General features: G+C 39.9%; 1 protein-coding gene across 3 annotated transcripts; it reads left to right on the forward strand.

The window, feature by feature from the left end:
- Positions 1 to 286: 286 nt before the first annotated feature.
- LOC116324854 (protein FAM161A-like) lies at positions 287 to 15230 on the forward strand. Of its 3 annotated transcripts, none has more exons than XM_039621446.1 (6): positions 287 to 419; positions 8008 to 8135; positions 8521 to 9579; positions 10650 to 10921; positions 11828 to 11977; positions 14205 to 15230. In XM_039621446.1, exons 3-6 carry the CDS (start codon positions 9577 to 9579, stop codon positions 15088 to 15090), a joined length of 1311 nt encoding a protein of 436 aa, XP_039477380.1. In that variant the 5' UTR covers positions 287 to 419; positions 8008 to 8135; positions 8521 to 9576; the 3' UTR covers positions 15091 to 15230. The 3 variants fall into 3 exon arrangements, with proteins under 3 accessions (XP_039477380.1, XP_039477381.1, XP_031601480.1); XM_039621447.1 differs by lacking the exon at positions 287 to 419 and adding an exon at positions 1037 to 1225; XM_031745620.2 differs by lacking the exons at positions 287 to 419; positions 8008 to 8135; positions 8521 to 9579 and adding an exon at positions 9697 to 9866.
- Positions 15231 to 16782: the final 1552 nt, after the last annotated feature.

Consider the following 16782-nt stretch of genomic DNA (forward strand, 5'->3'; position numbering starts at 1 on the left):
TTTGAAAAAATGAATTTTTATCTAACTTGAAAAAATATTATACATCCCTTGTTTGTTCACACAAGATTTCAAGAGGAAAAAAGACTTGATGTGACTTTTCACCTTATTTTAAACATTGTAGCCATTTATTTCTGAATCTCCCATTTAGACTGCAATCAGGCTCCCACTGAATGCATGGGCATCATAATACAGTGAGTTGTTTGAGGAAGTTAATGAGCAGGGCTTGTTGTTGAGAGGGTGGAGTGTTCCCCTCAAACACAAACAAGCTGTAAAGTGCTGCAGGGAAGTGGGAAGTTAGCATAGCAGAGAAGAGAAACACTCCGGTTCTGAGTGTTGCTCCACAGCAGTGTTTGTTCCTGTGGAGGACCTAAATTGTTCTGTCTGTACCCATGAAGATTTACGGTGCACTGGCATCACGAGTGAGTGTTTGCACCTCTGTAATCAGATGTAATTTTTTGCTCCAACTGTGGGGGGTTGGGGGACATATTTTCAGGCAAGGGCGTGGATTTTTTCGGAAACACAAACCTCTTTGAGATAGGCTGCGGTTGTGCTGCTTCTCTATGAAAGCTTCAGCTGGTGGTCTTTACCGTAAATGTGTGCACAGAAAAAAACAAAAGAGAAACTCCCAAGAGGCCTTGTTTTGGATTTGGAAATGGTTCAGAAAGTATTTTTGAATGAAAATGGCTAGTGCGATCATAAGTTGTCCTTTATTTGGGACTCACGATTTATAAAACAAACAAGTAGGGCCTTGTTTGTAAGCTTCAGTAACGTCAGAGGCATGATAGGTGCTGTAACTATGGCAGCTGTTTGAAAAAGGAAAGCAAAAAGAACATCCAGAAGAAAATGACAAGCATTAGAATGATTTTTTAATGAATTTATGTTTCATTCGCCAGATTTTTGTTCATCAAATGCTTAACTTGTGACAGACTACAGACTGCACCAGAAGTGAAAGTGAAACTTTGTATGATGGTAGTGATGAATGGTTTCGCCGAGCTGAAGATGTTCATATTTTAATTGGGAGTGAGAGTGACCAGAATGGACAAGGTCAGAAATGAGTATATCAGAGGGATAGATCAGCTTGAGCAAGGGTCAAGGCTGCGATGGACATGTGCAGAGGAGGCTTAGTGGACATATTGGACAAAGGACACTGAATATAGAGCTACCAGGCAGACGAGGAGGTGTGACAGAAGAGGATGCTAGAGATGGAGACAGATGATCTATTGTGGTGAGCCCTAAAGGGAGCAGGTCAAATAATAATAATAAGAATGTATAGTCAGAGGCTGTGAGTCTTTGTTGCATCATTTTACAGAAATCTTTTTCTTTCCTTGTTATTTCTAACTTTATGTTTTGATTTATGACCCTCAAATCCCCATTTTGAGTCCTGACAAAGGCTCAGACTTCAGCTGTATGAACCACAACATGTATCATATAAAGTCTGGTCACTTTATTAGATACATTTTGCTAGTATTTTTTTAGCTTCGTCTTTTTTGGTCCATATTGACACGATAGCATCACGCAGCTGCTGCAGATTTGCTGGCTGCACATCTTTGATGCAGCAGAAACAGATTTAGATGCAGGAATGTTTTACCAATGTTCTATTGTCCAGTTTTGGTGAACTGTAGCCTCAGTTTCATGTTCTTAGTTGTCAAGAACAGCACTTAGAGTCATATTCTGCTTCAAGGTTTGAAGTGTTGAGCATTCAGAGATGCTCTTCTACATATTTTGGTTGTAACAAACAGTTAGACCAGCTAGACCACCCCGGCTGACACCAGCAGTCATGTTTTGATCAAAGTCACTTAACTCACCTCTAAGACCTCTTCTCTTCTTTATGAGTTCAGTCACAAAGAAAAGAAAGCATTAAGTATGTAAAACATGGGTACAAATAGGGGTGGGGGGGTTATAAGATTTTAAAAAATGCTGGCGTTGACAAAAAGAAAATACTCCAACATTTCCTAAAACCTTACACTAGTTGTATTAATTTTACTAACATTTATTCTTCAGCGTGTTCTTGCAGAGAAATTTGTGAAATTATGACAAAGAATGTCCTAATGACTTTTTCAAAGAAGTCATAATGTGGTTTAAACCTTTGCGTCATTTCCGAAGTGCTTCAAAATGTAATCCTGGGAGAACTGCCTGATGTCAGGTGGTTCAGTAAACCATGCAGAGTAGGATTGTGGCTTTGCACAGCCACTCTGCTCTGTGTGACGGAGGAGAGAGCCAAGCTTGTGATGACTGTTTACTCAGCCCCACTCTGAGTGAACACTGCCACTATTCATCCCATGCCAGCACTGGAAAAACCAACACACACACATGCGTATACACACATATACAGCAGACGCACAAAAACGCTCCATTATGTTAGAAATCTATGAATTTTCACAGCTTCGTTACAGAAAAAACTGTACTAGCTTCGCTCTTACACTGTAAGACATCTGCTTAGGTCAGGTGAGCAGCAGCTTTTGGCGCTGGCATCTCATTGGAAATGTCAGGTTATCTCCAATTTAATGCCCATCTTCCCCGAATGATATTAATCACACCTGTAAATCTTCAGCGCTCTTTATTCTTTTTCTTTTTTAATGCTGTAACTTGTGTCTGACGTTGTGCAGCACACCGGTCAGTGTTTGGCGTGCCAAAATCTGGTACACAAATAAACAGTCTTGACTCACCTTCCTCTCTCACACAAAGGACAGTTTGTACCTTGAGAGCATTCACAGGAAAACTCGTGGTACACCTTTGAGGGCAAACTGTTCCAAGAACTCCAGGGGGAGGAAAAACAAAAAACAAAACCTAAATCCAGTAAGTACAATGTGAGGGTAAAATAATAATCATAACAATGTAAAAAAGAAAATGAAAAAGTGGCAGTAAAAATACCAAATCACCACAAATATGTTTCGTATTTCAGTTCAAAAACATGTTTTTGTTTTAGTAAAAACGGCTCACAGTTATAAAACTTCATTTCATGTCACGTGTATGGAAACAAAAGTAAAAAGTGCAACACCGCCACCTCGTGGACAAATGATATCAGTGCAGCTTCTTTGTCTTTGTCTCTGCAAAGACTATGAGGTCGTTTTATTGGATTATTTTTATTCATCAGTAAACCAACATTATCAACTCTGCAGAGACTGATGATGAGTGAAGGTAAAAAAAATTGTTGCACCCTTATGAGATTTTTGTATATAGTATGTTGTTAAAAATCTGTGGAAGGTTTCCTTTGCTTCTACTCCCCCTAATGGTGAAGAAAAATGATTTAAGAGACTTTGAATGTAGTGTCGTTGAGAATAGTGTGAAAAATAGACCCAGTGAGCACCAGAAAATGGCTTGTGGATGTCAGAAGTTGGAGGAGACTGGCTAGATTGTTTCGATAGGAAGGCAACAGTAACTCAAATACAGTGTTGGTCAAGTTACTTTGAAAGAGTAATTAATTATAGTTACTAGTTACTTCTTCAAAAAAGTAACTGAGTTAGTAACTGAGTTACAAGATTCTAAAAGTAATTAATTACTTGAAAAGTAACTATTGCGTTACTTTAAAAAAAATGTTTGCCATTTTTAACTACTTTTGATTTTCCCTCCACATTTCACCTTTAAAAACCATTTACTTTACCTTGTTTGGTATCATTCTTTTCAGCACAACCTCGCGTGTTTGAATTTACAGTTATGTTTTCATTTTGACATACTGTATTAACACAATTGATCTAAAGTCAGACAAAAAACATAAAATCCGAGTAGAAAAAGTTATATTTTTCACTGTAACAACCACAAACATGTTTATTGAATCCTATTTCACAACTTTAAATGCAAATATAAATTGTTAATTTTAAAATCATATGCACAAGTTTCGCAAACAACAAAGTTATTTGCAGCCATTTACCTTTTACCCTCTTTTATAACCATTTTAAACTGTTTGCATAACAATCAGGTGTTCTGCATTCAATAAGATGCCACGCAAATTATTTGTGCCACTCCAAAAATTTCTGTCCACTATAAAGGAGAACATCACAGCCTGATACCTGCAGGTCTGACAGCAGCAGGTGTATCACTCCTGTTTCTACCTGATGACAGCAGTCGTCTCATTGTTCTGACACTACACACTAACTACACAAGACAACACATTAACTACACACTCCAAACACGCTAAACGTCACAAATCTCTCACATCTCCAAACTCACTCTCTCTCTTTTTCTGCTCTCTCTCTCTCTCTCTCTCTCTCTCTCTCTCTCTCTCTCTCTCACCGTCACTCCTAAAACTTCTCCCTCTTCCTAAACAACCAAATGTCATGTTGCCATATCATTTTTTGATTGGTCGACATGGTGCATTTTTCCACCAACACGAAAGGGCTGTTTTTTTATTTTTTGGTCATAAGCAGAGAGTGTTTGCTAGCGCTGTCCTTAGACAGTAAACGTGACGAAACTATTCAGGGAAAAAAAGCACTATGGCCTATCAGCACAATTTAAAAACTGGTATATATCACCTTGTTGCTTTGTCATCTTGAAGTGGTCATGTGATTAGCTTACCAAGACTACTTTATTCCTCAGAATGGCTACACCAACAGACCGCACCAGGTGCCACTCCTGTCAGCTACAAACAGAAAACTGAGGCTGCAGTTTGCACAGTCTCACCAAAATTTGACAACAGACGATTGGAAAAATGTTACCGGATGAGTCTTTATATCTCCCACAATATCTAGATGGTAGGATCAGAATTTGGATTAAACAACATGGCCCAGTTCTCCTGGATCCATCTCTGTCTGCCCCTGGCTCCTGGGGAGCGTTATTGCAGCTTCCCACCCTCATTTTGAAGTACATTTCTCTCTCTCTCACTCTCACACACACACACAACAAGAAGATTGTTGACTTATGTACCTTTGCATTTTTTAAATTTTGTGTTTCAGGTGCTGTATGTTTTTTTTTTTTTTTTTTTTTTTTTTACAGGCGTGGCTTTGAAAATACACTGTGCATTTCTATATATGTGTATATATATATATACCAAACATTTGTAATATAATAACTGAAATAACACAAATATATATGAAGAAATAAACAGCTAAACTGCCACAATATGCAAATGCAGATCGTATGGAAAGAATGAGGTGGACCCAAATGCAGACAACTGAGAGATGGAGGTGAAAGTTTAACAAAAAGCCAGCATTTGTTCTTGGCTGCACAAAATATTACAAAACAAAAGGCAAAGGGTGACTGAAATAACTAAAAAAAACCTAAACTGGGATAAACTAAACATTACATACTACTTGAAAACAAGGAACCTGGAAACACATGAGGAACAAAGGAAAACACACACAACATATACACAGAGGGTAACGAGGGAATACACAACAGGAGGGAGACACAGCTGAACCTAATCTGACATGACGAGACAAAGGGGAAGTAAAACTCATAACACTAAAATAAAAGAGACTGCCAAAGTAAAACAGGAACCAAGAGTCATTCACAAGGACACAGACTTGACTCTGTGACATGAGGAACAGAGGGGAACAGAAACAGATGAATAAACATGAAGACAGAACCAAACCTACACTGCAGACATGACGCACTAAACATGGGAGGCACAGGAACAAAACCTAAGAACTACAAATCACTGTATATAACCAGAAATGAACTGAAACGAAACATATTAATAATGAAAACAAAACAAAACACGGAGCCACTAGACTCTGGACCATGACATAAAATCCCAAAAAAGAGGAGACTATAGATTTTAGAGGTAATACTGGAAAAGCAAAATTTGTTTGGTGCAACAGTGAATTCAGATCATAATTCTGATTGCAAAAGCTGGCTTATCTGACTGCCTGTTCCCCCAACCTTGGGGAAACAGGCAGTCAGATAAGAGTGAAGAAGTCACTTGGATGAGTGACGAAACGTTTCTGAGAACTGAAGATGAAGATGCTTAATTAGCGTGGGAACCAAATTCTCAGATCCAGACCCAAACAATCCAGAGCTGATCCCAAGATGCCCACCCAAGATACCATGAACAACTGAAGACACCACGATCAACTGTGTCAAAAGCAGCAGAAAGAGCCAACAGTACTGGACCTGAATAATCATTTGACATTTAATAACTCTCTGGGCTCTATGCTGGCCATTTGTGGCCACTTCCCTTTCTTTTTATGACCATTTTTGCTGGATTAATGCATATGGAATGAAACTTCCCAAGTGTCTTGATTTTTTTTTCAGATTTTTTTATTTTTTAACTTCAGTATATCAGTAATATACACTATACATCCAATTGTTCCTCTTGGCTCTATCGTGGCCACTTTTGGCCAATTGAAACCCTTTAAATGTCTTTGTCCTGTGGAAACCACTTCACAGGAGTGGGAGTCTTCTAAAACCTACAAATGAAGAGTGACCCTGGAAGCAGAACGGCTACAGAATTGCTGAAAAGAACTGATGTTAGTTAAAAACTTTATGCAGAAAAAATAAACACCCCCCCATTAAAAACAATAACAATTACAGACCTACTCTGTTGGTGGACACTTTTGGCCAGGAACAAGCTGAAAGGGTATCGATTTTGAATAAACCAGGGGGTTTAAAAATCCCTTTTGGTAAAGTGCTTCTGGAAATTTATCTAAGAAGTTATGAGCAGATAGGACCTTTGTAAGTTGGCTTGCCACTATGTTCCCCCCCCCACAATGTTATTAAAGAGCTGTCTTGGATGACTGAGATGGAGTCAGGATGGATGGAATAAAATAAATGACTAAGAATCAGGAGCTTCTTGCATTTCCACAAACTCTCCACTTCCTGGTAGCTTAGCTTGAAAATGTGAATGCTGTTGTTCAGAAAAGCAAGTGAGAGAAAGTAGTAAATTTGTTCACCTCTAGTAATCTTCAGTAATTACTTTAGTAATCTGGTGTTCAAATGAAGAGATATTTTCATTGATATTCTGATATTACATTTGATACTCTGTGCTCACCCATTAGCACATGACGCTATCATGTCCCAACAGCAGGAGCTGAAAAAATGTAAAATCCTTACGAGGCACTTCGGTGAGGGATCCAAATAGCTGCCATAGTCACTGGATCTCACTCCAACATAGAGCACATTTAGGATGGATGTGCTGCTGATAAGTCTGCAGGAACTGTGTGATGTCATTATGGACCAAAATCTCAGAGGACTGCTTCCAGCACCTTCTTGAATCCGTGCCATGAAGAATTGTCAATTCCTGTTAACTCCTAGGGGAGCATAGGTCCGCAACAACACCACGCCAACGAACTCTGTTCTGGGCTGCTCTCTTTAGCTGGGTCCACGTCATTCCAACGGCCTTTACTTCGCTCTCGACAGATCTTCTCCACGTCTGTGCCATGAAGAATTGAGGAAGTTCTAAATGTAAAAGGATCCAACTTGCTACTACCAATGTTAACACTTAACTAAGTGGCCAGTGAAATGCAAGAAATGCAACATTATGGTGCCCAGTTTCCTAATAATTCCCACCGAATAGTGAATCTAATACTTTCCATGACAAAATGAGAGATTCATTTAAAAAACACAAAAACCAATGCACAAACTCATAACCCCAAATTTTTACTTTAAACTCAGCTTAGCAAAGAACCAGATTTAAATTGCGTCTTCATGTACTTTGTTACGAGCAGCCTGTTGCAAAAAACACATAATTTGTTCACATTTCTTTAGTTGGCAAAAGAAGAAGTGGCAGTTCTTAAGAAAGAGTATAAAAAGAAAAGCCTCATGTGATGTGGCATATGGAGTTCATTGTATGCCAGATTACACAAGAACTGCACTGAAAGTCAAAGGCAACAAGTGTTATGGGAAGAAAGAAATTATGTTTTTCTTTGTTAAAACACTGGAAACTGTTTCTGTAAAGAGAGTGTGTGTAGGGCGAGGAAGGAGAGTTTGCTGATTTTAAGACATGATAAGAAAAAAAAGACAGGTTGGAAACAATTGCCCTAAACTGTCTATTAAATATAGACTTTCACGACATGACTATCATCATGTGGTTCTTTGTTTTCATCACACCTCTGCTCTGTCTGTGGTTCTTAGGTAAACAAACAGAGGAAGAAATGGAAAGAGACAGGCGACAGATGGGGAGAGTTTTTGTAGCACGAGGTGAAGTCTTGTAACGACAGTGCTGAGAAACCCGAGTAAATGGATTACCACAGTTGGCTGCGGTAGGTGTCCTCCCTCTCCACCTTCACCTGTCAAATCCTGAAAGTCTGAACTGAATCAAAGTCAACCTTCACCTTACTTGTCCCAAACTAGTAGATATTAGACTCTGAGTTTCTGTATGTGGAATTTGAGGTGAAAATATTTTTTCTCAGATTCACTAACCAATATTAATTTCACATTTTCTGTGCTTGACCTCTCCATGGTCTCATCCACAAGCTGCCACAGGATAATGAAAGAGTTTATATTTTACACCCTTTGAATCATTATGGAGGATTAGTCAGATTTCAAGCTGTGTTTGTCAACTTTTGTATCTCTGCATTATAGTCTATGCTTTGCTGCACTGTAGATAAGCAACAGTTAACAGCAGGGACCTGGTTTTTCCTGTAGGGGTGAGATGCTTTATTTTTAACGTGAGAGGAACGGTAGGTAAAGAAATATGATACTAAACACAACCTCAGCCTTCTTGCCTGTGAGGGGTAAGTTGATCCAGCCGACACACTCGAAAAAATGATTCTTTGTCCTCAATAAACATGAAGCACTAATTTTGAGCAGAATACTACTGAAATAGATAAAATCAAATGTTTATTTTGTCAGATAATGACTGTATTATTTAAAGGTTGGTTGAAAATAAGAGGAGAAAGCACAAAGGGAGTAACGTTTTTGTTGTTTAGTCCGAGGTAAACATGTTGCTGAACATCTTGTTGGACTAGTGCACAGTGACTGTGGTGCTCATGGTCAGAGCTGGGTTACATCAATGCTTAGATTCATTCACTGAATTCCACCTTCAGACCAACTGTATACTCTGTAGTATAAAGACAGTCTAAGCAGTATTCTGTCAGTGTAGAGGATGGAAATCAGCCAGTACTCATGAAACATCTGCTTGCATCTTGTTGAATTCAGCTGTGCACATTCACAAAGAGCAGCAAACCTATTCTATATTTAAAATAATAAATATGCTGTTCATTGTTATGATGCAATATGAATTTTAGGAATTTTAGGAAAAAAAAGTGCTTCTGACAAACCAGAGCAAAATTTTTGCCGAAGTTGCGACGTAAACGCGATAAACAGGCAACAAACAAAGCTGATTTATAGATTAGTGGAGAAAACACAAAGAAATATATCTACTCCAAAAATAAAGCTAGATTTTTTTGCAATTATGAAAAGTCTATTTTTATTTACTGTGTGACACTTTAGGTATATCCCAACCCCAGTCCCCAGTAAATATATATATATGTATATATACAGCTGATCACCAACAATTCATTTGCTCCTGCAGACTTGTTGCACACTACAACAGACTTGTGCTGTATTTAAGAAAGCTAATCTGTAAATCAGATTGGGAGCGTCCACATCAATCTTCGATGAATCATGTGTTCAAGTGAAAAGCCACCGGACCATCTGGACCATCTGGACCATCTGGCCTTGAAGCCATGATTCCTCCTGATGGTAAGAAGATAAGGCTGTCAGTCTGTGTTCGTGTGTTAGAAAGAGGCGGTAACCATGTACTAATCTTCCTGCTCAGAGTTAAACTATTTTCCTAGGAGGTTAGTGTGCTGAGTGAGGTGACAGAGGACGTGCAGAAGGTTTGCTTCTGGCTGTGATTTTGGGATAAAATAAGGAAAAGGATGGCAGCTATGTACCGATCACCCTCTCTGGGAAACAAGGAATTAGTGGCTCTGTATGGAGAGGAAAGAGATCATTATTTTGACAAGGATGAGGACTGTATCAGTGAGGTGAGGAAAGGCTAAAGGTTTAAAGATAATAAAGTCTATTTAAATCTGTTTGCAATATGTGTATGTATATGTACATTCAAAGTTAGAGGGTAGTCATTTTAGTTTTAACTTTTTATTCAAGCAAGTGAGAATTAGGGCTTATTAGTTTCATGTGAAATTGCATCATTTAATATTTAAACAAGCTAGAATATTCTTATGCAGTTGTGCACTTAACTAGTTATGTGTGAACAGAAGGAAATCCCCTGACTGTACTATTGCCCACATCCTTCCTCAATGTTGCAATGAAAATCTTTTATTTGAGGCATTGCATGCAGAGCATAAAACATTAGTATAAAATACACTACAGCAGTTTCACAGCTAGATGAAAGAAGTCTGAGTGCAACAGACAGTTGCTGTGGTGGCTATTGTTTCTAATTACAACTACATAAGGTGTCTAAAAATAAAAATGGAAATACCCTTATCAAGTTAAATTTTTTTATGCACACTCTAACCCCATGAATGCAAGATCTCTGCAGTTCAGCAACAGGTGGATGAAGGTAGTATACATGCATTGCATACTAAACCTGCTTTTGGTGCTGCAATGACTTGTTAATGGCTTGTGTAATGTTCCTCTTAATAGAAGCCAGTATAGAAAAGGTTGAAAAAATAATGGGCATTCACTCAAAGCACTAAAAGTAAAGACAATTAGAGTGGAACGATCCAACAATCCACCCACATCTATCGCACTGAATTCATTCATGAAACATTCATGTTTCATAATCTTGGCAACTTCTAACCTCTCAGGAATGTGACCTGGACTCGGAGTGCAGTGAGGAAGGAAAAGACGGGAGAGGCATTCGCAGCTCTCTGTCACTGGAAATCTTTGGCCTGCAGAGGGAGCAGCATGTTTACTTCTCCAACCAGGAGTACTACAGGAGGCTGGAGGAGCTGAAGAGCAATCACCTGAGGAACATGGCTGAGTTGGAGAGGATGTACATCAGCCAAGGCAAGGAAAGGCATGGAGGGGGCGATGACGCACGTCTGGGAAGAAACAAAGAGGCCAGGCAGCTCCTCAGGTTGGATACGCTCTATGATTCACACTTAAACCTTGACATAATAGAGAAATGGAAACATAAAGACCCCAGTAACTATAGCTTAAATAATTGTATGGTTTAGTTTTTTTCTATAAAGTCAACAGCCATCAGGTGTTAAATCAAATCTGCCAAAAATAAGAACAAAGATGAGTGTCTAGCGTGCTCTCATATACATGTTGTTTCCACAAGAATTCGATAACTATTCAAAAGCAACATTTATTACTAAACAACAATAATAATAGCTCTGTTGGTGTTCCAATCTATGTGAAGGATGGTACAGACATTATTCAAATAATTAAGGCTTATACCTTTGCACTAAATTAGAAACTCACACACCTAATCCATTTTCTCATTTTTCCTGTTTCCTCTTGAGTCAGGGACCTTTTGAAAGGAAGTTCAAACTGCATTTTGACGCAGTAGCAAGAGCTCTGTTTCCAAACTTTAAATGTCAAAAGTCAGGAATTTTGAGCTGTGACCTTTAAAGTGAAAAGAAAAAGAAAAACATTCCCATAAAGCACGTTTAATGGATAAGAAATTGTATTTTTTTCCTACTGGGAGTTAAGTTGTGCTACAAATATTTAATAATGTAAGAGCTTTATTTTTTAGAGAATATGTGAAAAATTAGAATTTATTTGAAGCTCGGGAGTGGGACCACATGCCCAAACACTGCCTTCCTGCCATGCATCTACACACCTGTAACTTGTTTGCTTTTGTTTCTTACACCCCATCACCGTTATTTCTCTTCCCAAATGCTGCCATTGACCCAGCACTTTACTTCTCATTCTCCTGAAATCTTCACTGACAGTTTACAAGTGTTTGGCATATACATGCATTGTTAATTTGACTGAGAATGTTAATGTCTGACTCTTTCTGTCTAATTTGACCTAGTGGCCCTGCCAGGAGACTCCAGAGGATCAATTCCCAGGAGGAGCTGGACTTCCAGGAGTCATCAAGTGGCTCGGACCAGTCGGAGCTCTGTGGAGAGGACAACATGGGGGAGCTGGACTGGACTCTTAGCCAGGAGCAAATTTTTGAGAGGTTGGTAATGAAGTATTAATTCACACCACTGCTGAGTCTTCATTGGATACTGGAAAAGAGTGGAAAAAGATACAGGGAAACTAATTTAGCTGAAAATCTTCTTAGCTTTAGGGCCAGTCAATGCTATCAGTTCCTTAATCCCTTAGGAACTGCCTGTATACTCTTGTCACATTAGGCTGGGCACTGTCGGGCTCCACTGTGCTGAGCAGTGAGCACAGGGCCCACTAGAGGACTTCATGCCCTCAGGCCACCCTCATGAAGCCTAGAATAGTATAGCTGCTTTATTTAGTTCAGAATATACACCTGTTAGTGCAGATCAGCATGAAATTTCAGTGCATGTACTCGTCATCTGACTGTACAATATAAATGATAAATAAATCCAAAGGTATGAAAATAATCTCAGATTTGTACACGTATGTGACTACAGGAGGAATTTGTCTATATTCATTATTAGAAAACGGGAGAAAACCTGTAAAGAATATTAGGACAAACTGCCCTAAATATACAGTCACATTGTGCATATTTGTTTGGGGGGTGGAGGGTGGGGGTGCAGCATAGAGGAGTAGCTATGAGTTCAAGAGTCTGATGGCATTGAGAGTGAAACTTTTGCAGAATCTGACTGTCCTAGACCTGATGCTGCAAAACCTCTTTCCAGAGGGGAGCAAGGATGGGGTGATGGGCACAGACGGAATCTTTGATGATGTTACAGGTTCTGCTGAGACAGCGTCTGTGCACAACATCCTGGATAGATAGTAGAGATGTCCCAATGATCTTCTCAGCAGTCCTCACCACTCTCTACAACGATTTCTTCACTGGGGCCTTGTAGCTGCCAAACCAGATGGAGATTTAGCTGGTCAGCGCGCTCTCAACGGTTCCTCAGCAAGATGTTCCCCCCTCATCTGAAGTGCAGACGCGGCTGAGCCCATTTAACTAATGATGCTGTATTAAGTGACCAGTCCAGGCTGTCAGTTATCTCAACCCCAACAACCTTGATGCTGCTGACTACCTCCACAGCACTGTTGTCAATGACGAGTGGGGAATGACTGGGCTGTTCCAAATGAGCTGTTGAATGCGGCGGAAAGATTCAACACATTCACCAGGCTTCATCTCACCATCACTACCAGGAAATCACAGACTAAGCTCTAACGAGGGACCATGGGACACAGCACATACAGTTTGAGAGAGATGAGGGAACAGGCCACCAGTGGGAATACAGCTGATACTAATCACAGACAAATGAGACAAGGAAAGCAAAGCAGTTTTCCTTTAAGCTACCAAAATAGAAGAGGAAGTAACAGAACATTGGAACTGAATTGCAGGCTTGACTTTGAGACAGAAAGGTAAAGAAACAAAGAGAGACAGAGTAAGACATGAGAACTGACAGGGACAGGAGATAAAAATGGAGACATGATTGACACGGAGACCCAGACAAAGATACTCAAGCTAGACACAGACAGAAGACAAAACAGAGACAAGACTTGGACGGACCGGACACACAAAGGAATTATCATCTGAAGAAAAACTAAAAGCTGGAAGCCAAGATGACAAACCAATAATATAATACACAGGGCACAAAATAGACAGGCTTGACCACAATTACCATCACAAATCCAAAAGAATACACCGTGAATACATGAAAGTCAAAACCCTGGGTCAATGACTCGGAGACCATGATACTAGCGCACCTGTTGTTAATTTCATTAAACCAAAGCACATAAAACTGATGAACAACCTCTTCTGCTGCGTATGTGAAATCACAGAGGTTTCATTTCATTTCATTTCTTTATTTATTTCACACATGGTTCAACAGTGTTTCGTTTCCTACATACAGATCCTCCTTCCCATTAATATAACACTGCACCCATGGGTGAAAAGGAGTTGGAAGAAGAATAAATTCTTTAATTTTTTAATTGACTTGATGCTATACACTAATTAAAAAATATTCATACAAAGAAAAGAATAAAGAAAGAAAGAATAAAACCCACAAACAATAAAAAAGCATAAGGAAATTTAAATAGTCATAATCATAATAAATTTACATATGGGCTCAATCAAGCATTAGAGATAGTTTGTGCTATCTGATCTGATCTGAGTGACTTCAGATATTTGTGTTCTCACTTATAGGCTCACTATGCAACATCTACACAAGTTTAGTGGCAGTTAAATCAAGATATTACTGATGAACAGATGCCACTATCACATTTTATTCTCCTGTATTTTCCCTCAGAGACGTGCTGCTGAGCCCAGAGAGGATGGCAAGCCAGAACCGGTTTCGGTTCCAGCCCAATACCTCCTGTCCGAAACCGCAGGCAAGAGTGTCCAATCAAACTGGTGCCAGAATTCTGCCCAACTCCAAGGTCACTGTTCCCAAACCTTTCCAGATGATGCTAAGAGAAGAGGAGAGGAAGAAGCACAAAGTGCGCACACGTTCAGAGATTGAGCTGGAGAACACGCTGCTGAGGCAGGAGCTTGAAGAGCTCCGAGAATGCCAGAAAAAGTTCCGGGCGTCACCTGCTCCGGCACACATACACCTGCCTCTCTATGAAATTCTCAGCCGTCGCAATAGTCAACGGTCAAACAAAAGCAGAAGCAACACCAAGAATAACAGAAACATGGATGCTACAAGCACCCAGACCTCTACTGCACTCTCACCACAGCCTTTTCAGTTTTTGGAGAGAGAAAGGAGGAAGAAGGAGGCCAGGATTGTGGCAGAGCTTGGAAAGTTTGGTGAGAGAATGGAGCGACAGAATTTCAAGGCAAAGCCAATGCCCACATCTATTTATGGCACCAGACACAGAGAGGGCACCATGACCACAAGCCGTGGTTCCCACACTCAAATCTTCTACACAATGGAAAAAGAAGCTGAGAGCCAAAGTGATCAAAGCTCAGACCTGGAGCTTGATATGCACCAATCCGACTCCTCTCTCGACTCCTGCAGGTCCCAAAGAAGTCCTTCTTCCAAGCCAATGAAGAAGCAAATACAGCTGTCCATTGAGATGGTGAAGGGGAGAGAGACCCCTAACACGGATCCCAGCGGCTGCAACATCTGCTCGTCTCAACAGCTGGGTGGCTCAGAGCTTCTGCTCAGTAACAAAGGTGTTCTCAGTGTGTGACAAAGTGTTTAAAACTGACAGCAAAAAAGGAGACTAGGAGCAGCTACATCTACACTGTTTTTGAGTTAGTTTTACAATGCAGGCAAGTCAACATGGTTTCTAGTTGCTCTTGATCAAACAATAAAACACGGTTAAAGAAATGCATGTGTAAGGATGTGTTGTTTTTTTTTGTGTGGAATATTTTGCAATCAAAAATACATTGATTGTTTTCTGTCATAATTTATTGCTTGTTTCAGGTTGTTTCAGTTTTTTCAGTTTATGGTTTTAGAACCACCACAGTCGAATTAAGACACTTTTTATTGCAAGGTAAAGACTCAGTAATATAGAGAAAACCCCCACAATCAAATTCCCCCTCTGAGCAAACACTGATGACAGTGGGAAGGAAAAAGTCCCACTTAACTTTTGCATTTGCTGTAACCAGTTAGGTGTGATGGAGACAGGACAAAAGACACAGTGTGGAAAAGAGCCAGAGATGAATAATGACTAATTATTCAATGAAAAGTGTATTAATACACAGTCAGTGAAAAAGGTAAGTGAAGAAGAAACATGCAGTGCATCATGGGAACGCCCTAGTAGCCTGGGACTATTGCAGTATAACTAGGCAGGAATCAAAAATCCCCTGATCCAGCCATAACTATAAGCTTTCTCAACAAGGAAAGTGTTGAACCTGGTCTAATAGCAGGCTGTCTCCTGAATCAAAACTGGGAGCTGGTTTCAGGTTTTTAGAGAGAACCCCCCCCCCCAATTCTTATCAAACATCTGCAAAGATGTCTGTCAGAAAAATGTGTTGTTGTTGTTTACATGCACCCGATCTCTAGTTTTATCTTGATAGCTTCACCTGCACTGGCACAGTGCTTTCATTCTTAGCGCAAGAATGTATGATATTTAGAAATGTGCATTCTAGCAGAACGAGCTTCCACAATGCCGATTAACAGTCTTACAGTAGCGTCTATTATTCATGCTTCCCAGAACACACAACAAACGTGGAAAATCGTTTCAGCAGTGACCGTTTTATTTGTTTTACTACAATGTATATTAAAGACTGTGCACATGCTGAACTCTGCCCTGCTGCAGGGTGCATGTAGCTCCACAGTCTTCTCAAGAGTTTTCTGTCTTGAGCTCCAGCAGATTAGTCATAAGAAGTAGACTGACTAGCCGACCTGTGGGACATTCCTGGAATAGCGCAACCGAATCAATGCATTTTATTTATCACTTTGCTTCTCCCTTCAGCCCTAACAATGAGAAAGAAGTCTGTGCGACTAGGGTTGGACTAGGAGTACGGTGGGAAAATCTTGGGAAAATCATGCTGCAGATAACAAAGAAACAGAGGCTGGGGATCCCAAACCCACAGTTCATTCACAGTATCGTGTAAACACCCTCCTGCTATTTCCGTCTCCCAGCACGACCGTGTGTCCAGTTAGATACTAAAGATTTCTGAGGAAATACTCGGGGAACTTCTGAGCGTCCCACGATGCGGCAAAAGAGACGCCCTGCAAACAATAAGCCAGGAGACTGAGACATCACGCCCACTGTTAAAATAATTAGTATGTATAATCGCGTTATACTACTCAAAGTTTAAATCAACTTTTCAAGACTATAGAATACACAAAACAAATGAACTTGCTTTTAACTGACGCGCACTCTCAGTGAAATGCCGTAAATAGCTGGGTGTTGGTACGTGTGCCAAAATCG

Source organism: Oreochromis aureus, linkage group 13 (genome assembly GCF_013358895.1).
Source record: "Oreochromis aureus strain Israel breed Guangdong linkage group 13, ZZ_aureus, whole genome shotgun sequence".
Taxonomy (NCBI): Eukaryota; Metazoa; Chordata; class Actinopteri; order Cichliformes; family Cichlidae; genus Oreochromis; species Oreochromis aureus.